Source organism: Notamacropus eugenii, chromosome 2, assembly GCF_028372415.1.
Source record: "Notamacropus eugenii isolate mMacEug1 chromosome 2, mMacEug1.pri_v2, whole genome shotgun sequence".
NCBI lineage: Eukaryota > Metazoa > Chordata > Mammalia > Diprotodontia > Macropodidae > Notamacropus > Notamacropus eugenii.
Genome location: NC_092873.1, coordinates 41,506,758 through 41,521,074, shown reverse-complemented (window position 1 = coordinate 41,521,074; position 14,317 = coordinate 41,506,758). Strand labels below are relative to the sequence as shown.

Genomic DNA, 14,317 nt, shown 5'->3' with positions numbered 1-14,317 from the left:
AGAAGAAAATTGAAAGGATCAGGGTCTATTAAAGTATTAGGTGTCTGAAACAGGATTTGAACTCAGAGCTTCCAAGCTTGTAGATTTGTCACAAAGTCATCTTGTCAGAGGACCCAAGTTCAAAATCTGCCTCCACTGCTTATTACCTGTGTGATCTAGAGCAAACCACTCTCTGGGCCTCAGTTTACTCATTTATAAAATATGGGGATTGAACTAGAGGTCCTCTTAGGTCCCTTTCAGCCCTAAAACTGGAGTCCTATGCTTTCTGAGTTCCTTTCCATCTCTAGGTCTCATGACCTTAGGGACTCTTCTCATTCCTTTTTCTGGGTGACCCACCTGCCCCTCCCCCTCCTCTGTCTCCATCTGAAAAGCCCCTCTCTCTGCTTATTCAATCAGTGAACCTCCATCCCAAGTATGAGTATCTGGGATCACCACATTTGAAGGTGATCGATGATTGATCAATGATTGAAAGAGAAAAGGCAATCTAGAACTCTGAGCTGCTCTGGGGTACACTCAGGAGGGGAGTCAGGGCTTTACTACACTTATCTGTCCTGAGGTCTGACATGTCCTGAGAGGTGTCCCCATCACTTGTCTTTCCTCTCCCTTTCCTTCTTTAACCCTCTTCCTCAGGTTTTGCCTCTTAGCAGTAGGTATGTAACTCCTGCCCTTTGCCCAACAGCTCCCAATGGGAGATCATTCCCTCCATCCTTGACCCCATAGACTGGAGTTCAAATCCTACCACAGACACTTACTAGCTGTGTGACCTTAAGGAAGTCACTTAGCCTTTGTCTGCCTCAGTTTACTCATCTGTAAAGCATTTATTAAAAATCTACTATCTTCCAGGTGCTGTGCTAAATGCCTAATATCACCTGCCTCCCAGGGTTGTCTTGAGGATCCAATTAGATAATATTTGTAAAGTGTTTTGCAAACCTTCAAAGGCTATACAAACATTAACTACTATTATCATTATTTCTGTTGTTATAGTACCAGGAAGATTCTTCCTGCCTTTGTAATGCCCACTTGCTACTTACGGCACTCCCATATTCAAAGCGTAGACAAAGATGTAGTTAGCCAACCCATTGATACCATTTCCCAGGATACCGCTGAGAACCTGAGGCCAGACAATGCCCTGAAATACAGGAAAACAGGAACCTAGCCACAAAATACTCAGACTCCCTGCTCTTCTTCTTTGGTACCATGATTTTTGTGGGTATCCTCTCTGCAACTGGGTACCTGGAGAGAGAGGATCTGTGAGTATGAGTTCTTGTGACTGTGTCTGAGGTTTGTGCAGCTTCAAGCCTGTCTATGAGTGTGTCTGGATGAGAGTGTCTCATGTATCTATGTGACTTATTTCTGCGAGTGTGTCTGGCAAGGTCCAACAGAGGGATGAGGTGTCATAAGTCTCCCAATGTCAGTATCAACTTGACTGTGTGTGTTGGTGAATGGGTCTTTATGTCTTTGGAGTGACTCTGTGACCATGACTTATGAAGGAAATAGTGAGGATGGAGGATGTAAATCTGGGGAAGGTGGAGAAGCCCTGAGTTCTGTTACCAGTTTTTCTACTGACTGGCTGTGTGACCTAAGGAGAGTTACTTCCTTCTCTATTTCCATTTTTTGTTAAATGAGGGGTCAGACTTGATGTCGGACCTTGTAGAGTCAAGATTCCATGAGTTAGTGATACCAGTATGCCCACCCCTACCTAGAGCACCAAGCCAGAAGCCTGGGATGAGATACTCTTCAGGAACACACAAACTCCCATGACCAGGACAGGGAGCCAGCCACCTCTCAGTCTGTGTCCCTTCTTACCAATTGTGAGAGATCATTTGAGGGTCATTTGCCTATAAGGAGGGGCAGCAGAGAGCAAGCATGTGCCTTAAAGTTAGGGTGGGCAGGGGAGTGGGCCTGCCCAGTGAACCACCTTGGGGCTGGCCCAGGAGACCCTGATTTCTTCCACTGCCCAATTTTCCCCATTCCTTCTAGCCTAAGTTTTAGAAGCACATTTTAGGTTGACCCCATAAAACCACACAGCACCAGCAGAGGACAGGACTCGGTGGGAGCTACTGGCAAGGAGGACAGCTGTTTAGATAGGCCTACATAGAGTGAGAAAGTCACCATACCTGGTTTTGTAGATATTTCACTTCTAAGGAATAAAGGAAAATGGCCTGGAGAGAAATATACAAGTACACATTAAGACTGATCTTGGATGGCTAACTATGGGTAAAATTCCAAGAAATGGGCCTCTGCCTACTTCATTCAAACGTCCCTCCTCTTCCCTATTCATCAAGTGCCCGGCTGTTCTCTGTACCTTGCTAGTCTCTATAAAATAGCACCTGTCTGCCTCAGGTCTCTCCCCACTCCATTCAGCCACCAAAGTGATTTTCCTAAAGCACAAGTCTGACCTTATCACCCCCCAACTCAATAAACTCCAGTGATCCCCTGTCACTTTCAGGATTGAATACAAAATGCTCTCCTTGGCATTCAAAGTCCTTCATAACCTAGCCCCCTGCTACCTTTCTAGCCTTCTTACACCTGATTCCTCAACACATACTCTTCAATCCAGTGCTCCACCAACCTGGCTTTTCCACAAACAAAACACTCCTTCTCTTGACTTCAGGCATTCTCTCCAGTTATCCCCCATGACTGTAATGCTATACCTCCTCAATTCCACCTACTGACCTCCAAGGCTTTCATTAAATCTCAACTTCCTTTTAGCCTCCTACAGGCAACTAACTGCATGATAGGATCACGGAGGTGAGATCTGGAATTGATGGCTTCTCTTTCCTTCCCTTGTCGTTGGGATTTGGACTTTCTGCCTGTTGCACAGATGCAATCTGATCCAGCATCAGATTGAGACTACCAAATTTCTAGATGAGTGAGAACAACACAGGACTGACACAATAAAATATAAGCAACTAGAAGTTTTTTGGGGGGTGGTGGTTCCCTTCCACTGTACCTAGAAGCAGAGAAATAACTACTTACCCCCCTTTAGAGCTGAGAGAGAAGGGGAACTTACAGGCAGAGCAGGAATGAAGATCATGACATATTCCTGGGTTATCCTACAAGGAATGGAGAAAAATAAATGACATTTTAGCAGAGTTCTACAGTGATGAGCAGAGCCCTCTCCCGGTTCCATTTTCCTAGCTATGATCTGTGTCAGTCAGTCAAGGGATAAGCATCTAACAAGTGCCTATCATATACCAGGCACTGTGTGGAGCTCTGGTCATACACGTACAAAGAATGAAACGATTCCTATTCTAAGAAGCTTACATCCTAAAAGGGGAAACATCAAAGGCATGTATAAATATGTACAGCATAAATACAAAAAGAATTCATGGTTATATCAGTGTGAGAGCATGAGCAAAGGATATGAACAGATAATTTTTTAAAAAGAAACTCAAATTGTTAAACATCACTTGACAAAAGGCTTAGTTTCACTAATAATTGTAAGACCTCATGTCTAGAGATGAACAGGACTTTGTAGATGGTCTGGTTCAGCTCTATCATTTTACAGATGAAGACACTGTAGCCCTGAAAGATGAAGCAGCTTGCCCGAGTTTTCATAGGTAGTAAACGAAAGAGCTAAGATCTGAACTCAGGTTCTCTGACTCAGAGCCAAAAAGTGCAAAGTAAAATAACACCGAGGTACTGCCTCACTTCTGTCAAATTAGCAAAAATAATTAAAAGCAATGAAATTCTGTGTTGGTAGATTGTGGAGATACAGGTACCTATTCATCAGTGATGGAATTGCAAACTCCTAGAATCTTTTTTTGGAGAATAATCTAGCAATATTTCACTAAAAGTTACAAAATTAAACATATACTTTGACCCAAACTTGGGTATACTTTGATCTAAAACAAACCCCCCAAAGTGCTCTCTGTTCAAAGATTTTCCTAGCAAATGAGTGGTACAGTGGATAAAGACAGCATTTTTTAAGATCTGAGGTCACCCTTTAAGACTCTAAGTGGTAGAGGAGGTGCTACTTGCATTGGTGGAGGGATTTTTCTCATCTGGGGAAGACAAGAAAACCTGAGTTCAAATCCCACCTCAGACATTTACTAGCTGTGTGATCCTAGGCAAATCACTTAGCCCTTTTGCCTCAGTTTCCTCATCTATAAAATGAGCTGGAGAACAAAATGGCAAGCTTCTCTAGTATCTTTGTCAAGAAAACCCCAAATAGAGTCATGAGTCAGACACAACTGAAATGCCTGAACCACAAAGATACTGTAATAATAATATTTATATAATGCCTCCTATGTGCCAGGCACTGTGCTAAGAGCTTTACAAATATTATCTCATCTGATCTTCACAACAACCCTAGGAGATTGGTGCTGGTATTTGAAAGCACCGAGTACTTGGTAGCCTGAGACCTCAGCAGGACAGAATGTCCCAAAAGTCTTAGTGCAGTTTTAAACCTTAATAGTTTAAATACCCTGTCTATAATTTAGAATTTAGAGATAATGCTAACATGGATGCTTGTCATTTCTAAGCAAAAGATAAATCATGCAATTAAAATTCATTAACAGAGTAAGAGGGAGACATAATCCTTACAACAGATTTTTTTTTTTTTTTGGAGTTGGTGACAGGGTTTTTAAAAAAAATAATTAATTAATTAATTAATTAATTAACTTTTAACATTCATTTTCACAAAATTTTGGGTTCCAAATTTTCTCCCCTTTTGTCCCCTCCCCCCCCAAACACCGAGCATTCTAATTGCCTCTATCACCCATCTGCTCTCTCTTCTATCATCCCTCTCTGCCCTTGTCTCCATCTTCTCTTTTGTCCTGTAGGACCAGATAGCTTTCTATACCCCTTTACCTGTATTTCTTATTTCCTAGTGGCAAGAACATTACTCGACAGTTGATCCTAACACTTTGAGTTCCAACTTCTCTTCATCCCTCCCTCCCCACCCCTTCCCTTTGGAAGGCAAGCAATTCAATATAGGCCAAATCTACAACAGATTTTTTAATGGATAATAAATTAGTACATACTTGCATCTGAGATATTATCCCTGAGAAACAAGTCTAGCCGGCCTCTTTCTCTCAGGTGTTTGTCCTTACCTCTTCGGAACATAACTGCTGCTAGGTGTTAGCTGTGCACACAAATATTAGGTTGTTTCTTTCAAGTTAAAACTACAATTAAGAGTTAGTCCTGAGGTATAACCCTTCTAAATTAAAAATTGTCTCCCTTGTGTAGAGGTAGTCTGTCCATGGAATGTTATTCTTTATAGTCTTTGTTGGGATGGCATTCCTTAATAAATGCTCATCCATCCATCCATCTATCCATCCATCTAACCATCCATCCATCCATCCATCCATTCACCCATCCATCCATCCATTCATTCACCCATCCATCCATCCATCCATCCATTCACCCATCCATCCATCCATCCATCCATCCATCCATCCATCCATTCGTCCACCTATCTATCCATTCACCCATCCATCCATCCACCCATCCATTCACCCATCCATCCATCCATCCATCCATTCATCCATCCATCTATCCATTCACCCATCCATCCATTTATCCATTGATGTTGCTTGAAACTAGCAAAAAAAAAGCAGCATTAATAACCTGAAAAATCTGATAAAGGTTCCTAGCCACCCATGTTCCTTTTACTTCCTTCATGCTTCAAGAGTCTGTTATTTCATTGCTGTGGGTCAGTCCTTCACCCCTGTGCATGCAACCCGGCTCCTATAGTAACTGATTAAACAATACTGAGGGTTGTTGCTAGGGGAAAAAAATCCACCCTGTTGTGAGCAGCTTCATGAACCAGAAGGAACCCAAGGGGTCATTTGCTCCAATCCTCTTACTTCATTCAAGGATCAGGAAACCAAAGTCCACAGCAGAGAAATGACTTGCCTGAGATCACATGGGTAGTGAGTGGTGGTCAGAATTTGATGGGAGCTGGGTGGTACAATGGATAGAACACTGGGCCTGGAGTCGGGAAGACCTGAGTTCAAGTTTAGCCTCAGATCTTACTAGCGGTATGATCCTGGGTGAGTCACTTAACCTGTTTGTCTCAATTTGCTCATCTATAAAACGGGGATGATAATAATAGTACCCACTTTCCAGGGGTGTTGTCAGGATCAGATGAGTTAATAATTGGAAAGTGCCTGGCCCATGGCAAGTACTGCATAAATTATTATTATGTAGTCCCACTGACCTATCCACTGTTCCATGATATTCCAAGGTTGGCCCTTAGATGACAGACTTTTCTGTCCTGCATTACATATGCCAAGGCTCATTTTTAGGAGGCAGAGCGTTCACGTAGCCAAGACTGAGTGACCAGAAAACACTGGTGGGGGCTTTCTGTCACATGCCACATCTAGATGCACAATGCCGAATACCATTTACATCAAAGACATCAACTTAAAATGAAAGTGCTCTCTGGGAATAGCCAACGTGCCTCCCACCCACTATTTCCCAGAACCCACTTGGGACCTTGCAGACCTCAAGGTCACCAGCCTCACCTACACACATCAGGGTTTTGTCTGAGGAGGAGAAGAATCTGTTCAGTATTAAGGAAGAGGGCCCAGCAGGGAAAGCAGCTGAGAAGCAGGATCAAGATTCCCCTTTGCAGAATGACCCCCACATGCTTTTTGTTGGCACTTCCATAAGTCTGGAAAACAGCACAATAGGGTTAAAATCCTGCCTCTGACACTATCTGGGTCACCTTGGTCAAGTCACTCATCTGTCTGAGCCTCAGTTTACCCATCTGTAAAATGAAGGGTTTAACTTCTAAGATTCTTTCCCACTCTTAATCTGTGATCCTAGAATTCTATGAACCCTGACCCAATTTAACTGAACAGACCCTGAACAACGAGCCAAGGAGATGCAACTGGGTAGATGCCAAGTTCAGTCCCAGAATCTCATGGAATGTGGTAGGGGAACAGAAGAATTCTAGATCCTTTTAATTAAGAAGTTGGTTTATGGGCACTGAGAAAGGGACGTGGTAATTACAAAGAACTAGGGTGATTTCATCAAGAATGGGTCATGACCTGACCTTGGAGCCAAAGAAAAGAGATGAACAGGTATCTCCTCAGCTTCTTTGCAGAAATGGGGGGGGGGGGGGGGCCTAAGACATTATATGCATGTAAAGTTGGATTTTTTTATATGTTGGTTAGTTTTGCTGCTTTCCCCCATTTTAAAAAAATTCTTTGATACCAAATCTCTCTCTCTCTCTCTCTCTCTCTCTCTCACCATCTCTCTGAAGGAGGAGGAGGAGGAATACACTGAGAAATGTAGATGAGGTAGAAAACAAAGATTTCAATCTAAATTCATTTTAAGAAAAAGGACGTCATAGCAAACTGCCTTCCTTCCTTTTTTTTATCCCTTCCTTTCCTTTTCCTTCCTTCCTTCCTTCCTTCCTTCCTTCCTTCCTTCCTTCCTTCCTTCCTTCCTTCCTTCCTTCCTCGTAGATGCAGTTAAGGAATGAATTAAGGAATGAAATGAACAGAGAGCCAGCCAGCTTTGGAGTCAGGAAGGCCAAGATTCCAGTTCCGCCTCTGATATGTTCTGTCTGTGTGACTCTGGGCAAGTCACTTCTCTCAGTGCTCCCTGACAACACACTAAGACTATAAGTCGCATAGCAGGTGCTGATCTCCATTGGTAGAGGAAGTCTCCTCACCTGGAGCAGTTTTTGTTTGCCAATAACACCACACTGTTATTTATTTTCATTATTATTTATGTATTTAATTATATTTTATAATTTCTATATTAACTTCCTATTATTACTTTATTTGATCGTTATTTAATACAAGAGCTTCTATAAAGGCAGAGAATGCAGTCATTGAATTTGCAGATCATACATACCTAGGAGGAATGGGGTAGGTGGGGGGGGGTAAGAATAATCCTTTGTATAATTTCACCGTGTGCCAGGCACTGTGAAAAGCTCTGTACAAGTAATATCTCTAACAAAACCCCCACAAGTTAGGTGCTGTTATCCTTATTTTACAATTAAGGAAACTGAGGCAGAGGTGAAATGACTTGCTCAGGGTCACATAGCTACTGTCTGGGGCCAGATTTGAACTCAGGTCTTCCTGACTCCAGGCCCAGTGCTCTATCTACTGAGCCACCTAGCTCACATGTCACATGATAGTCAAATCCAAAGAAATCTGGAACTTTGTGTTGACTCTAATAAGACAGAATTTATTAAGGATAAATGTAAAAGCTTGAGGTTCAAAAAACCAACTTCACAAATGAAAAAAGGGGGCAGGGCATAGCTAGACAACAGTTCATCTGGAAAAGATCTAAGTGATGGCAAGCTAGCACACAGTAGGTGCTTTATAAGTGTTGAGTTGACTGGAAATGGGAAGCATTTTGAGGAAGGGGTTTAAGGGATTGGTGATCCTGTTTTCTCAGTGAAATATCTGAGGGTAGAATTATAGTCGGGGGTGGGATTAAGCAGAAGAGGGAAAGAACGGAACAGCCTCAGAAAAATGAAATCTGGAAGCAGTTTAAGTTAGAAAGACTACTGAGTAGTGGCAAAACCCCATTCATAGATAGCTGGTGGCTCAGCATTCAGGGCAGGAAGACTCAAGTTCAAATCCTGCTTAAAACACTTGGACAAATCACTTCACCTCTGCCTGTCTTGGTTTCCCCATCTGTAAAATGGGGATGATAACAGTACCTCTTTCTGAGGGCTGTTCTGAGGGTCAGATCAGATGATCATTGCAAAACACTTAGCACAACATCTGGCACATATTATTCCCTCCTCAACTAAAGAGGTCATCCTAAACCACTCTACCAGCTCCAGGCTGGACCTGGCAAAGTAGGCAAAAGTCCTTTGGGGGCATCCTTTTCTGAGGCTCCTCTTTCTTCTTCCACTCCTCAGTTCCCAGGAGGTCTAGTATCCTTATGCTTCCTCCCAGCTGTTCTAGGTCCTCTGTCTTTCCCTACTCCTTTAACTTCTGTGAAAATGGACGTATTCCGTGAAAATTTTCCTTCGTGGTCCAGCTTCTGAAATGCTTAATTCATTCATTCATTGGTTCTATAAACACTTACTAAACAGTACAAAGTAGGTCAGGGGTAGATAGCTCTACCTGGGGTAGAAAAGAAGCTTGTGGGGAGGAACATTTGGTACATACCTCCATTATCCTATTTAAACATCCCCAAAGTCATAGTGACCATGAAAAAAATGTATATTGAACAGCTTTGTGATACTAAAAGTGTTATGAATAGAAGTTTTCTTTATAAAAAATTAATTTTTTTGTCTTATTTTTCAGGCACATATGTATGGCAAACACTAGAGTTTCTTTCCTGTCATATTCCAGATTGATCATAGAGCATGGGTTGGTTTTCCTGAAAGCAGAAGGACAGGAACCCTGCTCTAGAAATAAAAGATAAAAACTGAAAATACCCCTGCCTTCGAAGAACTCACGTTATACTGGTCTGTGCTGATACCTGTGTGGGCATTTAAGAGCTAATATACTATATCCCATTTATCAAGCAACCAATCTAGAGACATACTCTCTTAATCTGAAGGAGTAACTCCAATGGGCTGGCTGGTAGAGAAGATACTTTGGAATGGGGGCGGAGGGTGGAACCCTGCAGATGGCCATGGACAATTGAGTATCTGTTAATGTGTAAACAACTACCCAATACCATCACAAGATAATAGAATGAGAATAGAGGCATCCTACACAAGAAATTCCCAGCTGTTAGGGCTCTCCGCCTCCTGAAATTCTTAAACAGAGACTAATTGTTAGCAAGCTTTTCCAGATCAAGCCTCAGGTGACCTTTTTGCCACTTCTAAACACAGTTCCAGGTATGGGGTCATGCCCGATGGGACAGAGCAGAACAAGATTAATTCCTCTCCTTATCAAAACCCTATAAATACCCCAAGAAGGCTCTAATGCCTTTGAAGCCTTCTTCACCAGGCCAAACATCTCTAGTTTCTTCAATTAATCTTTCACCCCAGAAGTGTCGGGCTCACTGGTCAGATAACACTCTTCAGTGAGGCCCGAACCAGATTAAAAAGGTAGTTGGGAAATATTTAACAAACCAAATACAAATGCAAAAAACATAAGATACTATTACTATCTGGTTTTCTAAGTCAATAAGTCAAGGGATCCTGATGTCTAGCCATTCCTATTTGCATTTGACATTCCTGGTCTAGCCTACAATCCCTTAAGTACTCAGAATTAGCTTTTGCCCCAGTCTCCTAATTCTTCCTTCTAGACTCAATATTCTTGGTCTCTCACGTAGCCTGGTCTCTCATTCTGTCACTATTCTGGATGGTCTTCCTGGTTCTTGCTTAATTTGGTGACCACCACTGAACATAACTATGGTCTGGCCAAGGAAGAAGATAGTTGGATGACCGCCTCCTGATTTCTGGATACTTTTTGTATTTTTCAAATATGTCTGCAATTTCATTTATTTAGGAAACTCTTTGAAGAAATCCGCCTCAGCACCTGTTCGAGAACCCTCTGGGACGGGGCCTGAGAAATTGGTGACTTCCCTGAGACTTCCCTGGAAGGCTCAGAACTAGGATGTATCCGAGATGAGACTTGGATCCCGGTCTCCCTGACACTGTGTCCTGATGCCTCTGGACTCTAGGTCTTAATTTCCCAGACATTCTGCCTCTTTCCAGGTTAGCCTAAAATGGCATTTGCTTTCTGATGCATTATCTACACCAATACCCCAATTTGTGGACTAATTCATCTCCAGGGGGCCTGGATTCAGGCCATGGGTATCTTTCTAATTAACCTGGTTCTGAACACTTCACTCAAGAGAGGAGAACAGCAGGTGGCTTATCTGATTCTTCCCTGGAGCAAATGAGAGGCGTAATCCTCAGTGTGCACTGAAGTGAAGCCAGGCCTAGAACCACCTCCTACCTGAGACATCAGGGTGTCACAAGCCGAGGCCATGCCATAACCGACTGAAACTCCGCAAATGTTGACAAACTAGAGCAAGAAAACACAAAGTTTATCAATCAATCAATCAATACATATTTGTTAATACCTTATGTTAGAATCCCTGTGCTAGAATGTAAATTCTAGTGGTGGAGACAAGTACAAATATGTTTATACACAAAGAAATACAAATAAGCCAGCACACATTTATTAATCCCCTACTGTATGCCAGGCATTGGTGGGAAAAAAAAAGGAAAAAAAGGACCATTACCTGTCCTCAAGAAGCTTATATCTAGCAGGGGAGACAAATACATATGTGTCTATATACAAATGAACATGATGCAATGGGGGATGGAGGCATTAGCAGCTGAAGGGATGGGAAAGGTCTCATGAAAGAATGAAGTAGGACTTCTCAGAGGAAGGTGGGCAGACATCCCATGTCCCTGGGCCTTGGTTATATGTAATAGGTCTTCTGCTAGGTCTAGGTGGAAGTTTCAGAGGCAGGACCTCTGAGGATTGGGGATGTCCTTTGAGGGGTGCTCAGAAATGAGAGCTCTAAGGGCAGGAGGGGAGAGGAGAGAGCAGAACTGTAGCCTCTCTCCAAGAAGGGCTGGTCTCCCCCCAAGGGAATAGGGCAGAGTACTCACCGCCACAGCCAGTGTCACCGACGCCAGCTCCAGCTTTCCCAGGTGCCCACAGAACACACTGCTCACCACAAAGATCATGAAAATCAACAGTTGGAGCAGGAACTAGAGGGTAGAGAATTAACATGGATTAAGTGCCTACTGTGTGCCAGGTACTGTGTAAGCACATTAAAAATATTATCTCATTTGAAAAGAGGGACAAGTCAAAAGATCCCTGAGTCCTGGAGGATGAGGGTGGGGGTGAGCAGACTTAGAACTAGATGAGACCTTAGACATCGTCAACCCTGATCCCCTCATTTTTTTAAGAAGAGAAAAATAAAGACCGAGAGAAGGAAGTCACTTGCCCAAAGAGGAGGCAGGATTCAAATTTAGGTCTTCTGATTCCAGATGTGGCTCTCTTTCCCCTATAGTAACTAGGCCTGGTGGACGTTCCCAGAGTAACTCTTCCCTGGGCACTTCCAGTAGGTCTACGTTCAGCTCAGTTCCATTCAACAACCACTTATTAAGCACCTACTATGTGCTATACACCAAGCCAGGCACTAGGGATACAGAATGAGACTTGGGGAAGGCTCCCATCAGCACTGAGAGGTTCCTTCGTCCCCTTCTGGTTCTTGAGGAGGTCACACATACACAGAATGAATGTCATCTGCCAGTGGTTGGAGGAAAAAATAGGAAAGGCTTCAGGAGCACCGAGAAGCAAGAGGAAGGCCCTCTGTCACTTCTGGCTTGAAACTCCTTTTATAATTAAAGCCAGTATTTACACAGTGTAAACTTTATAGAGTGTTAACGTTGCTTTACAGATATTATCCCATTTGATCCTCACAGCACAGGTAAATGCCCATTTTACAGATAAAGGAACTGAAGCAGACCAGTAAAGTGCTTTGCCTAGAGTCACACAGCTAAGAAGGGTCTGAGGCTGTGACCCTCTATCCACCTGTCCTAGGTACTTTGCTCTACTTTACCATGATGCCCCTCTGCATGCATTTGGTAGCCTGGGAAGGTTAGATGAGGGAGAAGTCCTGCTTAGAACACCAGAGGGATAATCAGACCAGGGAAATTGGGTGAGAGATTGTCTGGGGGATGCTGAGGGTCTGGGAAGCCTTCTCCCTTCCGGAGGACACAGCTGGACACATTGTGACATGGTCACTCTCTGATTCCACTGGAGAAAGTAGTGGGAAAGGGGATTTAGTTTGGGAGCGGGGGAGTGATGGACTCCACCTCAGCCTTCCCTCCCCATCCTTTCGTCTCCCACCCCATTTAGGGGTTGTCCCTGGGATGAAAGCTCTTCATCTTTTGATATTTACTATTCTGTGACCTCAAAGTCCTACCTGAGCCTCAGTTTCCCCATCTGGAAAATTAAGGGGTGGGATTAAATGGCCTCTAACCCCCAACAGTCCAGCCTACCTCTATTTATATCCAGCTCAGTAAAGCACCCGGTGATGGGAGATGGGGACCCCAAGGTGCTCTCCCCTCCTCCCCGGCCCTGACCTTACCAGGGGTCCCGAGAGTCTGAAGAGACTCCAAGCTTCTGCCACAAAGCCTTCTGGGATGATCTTCCTAAGTCCCTTCCTCGGGGGTGCCTCCCCAGGGCTCTTGTTGTCTTCAGAAGGGCCCTCATCAGTGATTCCTGGGGCCTGGTTCATTCTGACTCCAGGCTCCAGGGCCTCCCACGGCAGATGGAAAACTCTCCTTAAATCAGACAAGGGCTGTTACTTGGACCCTGTAATTAAAACTCATCAGCAAAATCTGGGAGCTGGAGAAGAGATTTCAGTGGGATCTGACAGCAGGAAACCTTAGCCCTTCTTTCTCTTTCCCTGGAGTCACACGGGAATCACTAGAAGCCAGGGTAATGAATAAATAAAGATCCGCAGCCAACCAAGGGGTGGGGTCGTACAGGGAGGGCATAGCCAAGGGGGAACTAGACATTTCTAGCTGAATGGAGAGGCTGGAGCCCTAAGGCAGGGCTGGGCGGAGGCAAAGACCTCTGAGCGGCTCCTCCCCCCTTTCCCCTACCTCCACTTCACCTGGCCTTGGCTAAAAGGACATCCATTGGTCCTTCCTCCTACAGCCTGGCCCCTCCTGGGTCAGGCAAAGCCTGGGTATTCAGTCTAGTGCAGCGCAGCTGTTCTGGACTGCCCTACCAGGGAAGCCACATGGAGGCCCTAGTTGTGTCCAAGTCATAGATATCTTCAAAGGATCATCCCTGTGACTCTGGAAAGAATCACAGAGGCTGTTTAGTCCACCCCCACCCCCACCCCCTTATTTTAGAGACAAGGAAACTGAGGCCCAAGGAAGTGAGTGACTTGCCTAAGGCTATGCCCAGGGCTCTGTCCACTATTCTACCTGTCCAGAGATTCCCCTGTGGTCCCACAGTCAGTGCATTCAGAAGCAGGACCATTCTTGGGGTGTGACAGGCCTTGCGCAAATTCGGGGTCAGTGGGCCCTGTCTATGAATAATTTAATTTTAAAATGTATTGGAAAATACCATAAATGGGGCCCATTTATCTATGAAAATTTAGTATAACTAGCTTACAACATTTTACATAAGAAGTATTATGATTTAAATGGGGCATTTAGGTTATCTACTGCATAGAACTGTGGGCATGGAGTCAGGAAGATCCTGAATTCAAATGTAGCCTCAGGCACTTACTAGCTGTGTGACCCTGGACAAGTCACTTCACCCTGTTTGCCTCAGTTTCCTCATCTTTCAAATGAGCTAAAGAAAGCAGTGGCAGGTGCTGTCCAGCTCCATAATCATGTGGGACGGTGGCTTCTGTTATGTAACCTTGCCTTAGAGGCTGGATAGTTTGTGCATGG

At 43.9% G+C, this 14,317-nt stretch overlaps 1 protein-coding gene across 1 annotated transcript in view; it reads right to left on the bottom strand.

Annotated features, from left to right (window-relative positions):
* Positions 1-13,411, bottom strand: part of SLC47A2 (solute carrier family 47 member 2) — a 28,427-nt gene extending 15,016 nt beyond the window's left edge. Inside the window, exons 1-7 of the mRNA XM_072640000.1 lie at positions 12,994-13,411; positions 11,504-11,605; positions 10,839-10,907; positions 6,474-6,622; positions 3,014-3,056; positions 2,118-2,162; positions 1,032-1,129 (exon numbers count right to left, since the gene is read on the bottom strand). Coding sequence (XP_072496101.1) covers positions 1,032-1,129; positions 2,118-2,162; positions 3,014-3,056; positions 6,474-6,622; positions 10,839-10,907; positions 11,504-11,605; positions 12,994-13,143 — 656 coding nt within the window. The 5' untranslated portion in view covers positions 13,144-13,411. The remainder of the gene's footprint in view (positions 1-1,031; positions 1,130-2,117; positions 2,163-3,013; positions 3,057-6,473; positions 6,623-10,838; positions 10,908-11,503; positions 11,606-12,993) is intronic.
* Positions 13,412-14,317: the final 906 nt, after the last annotated feature.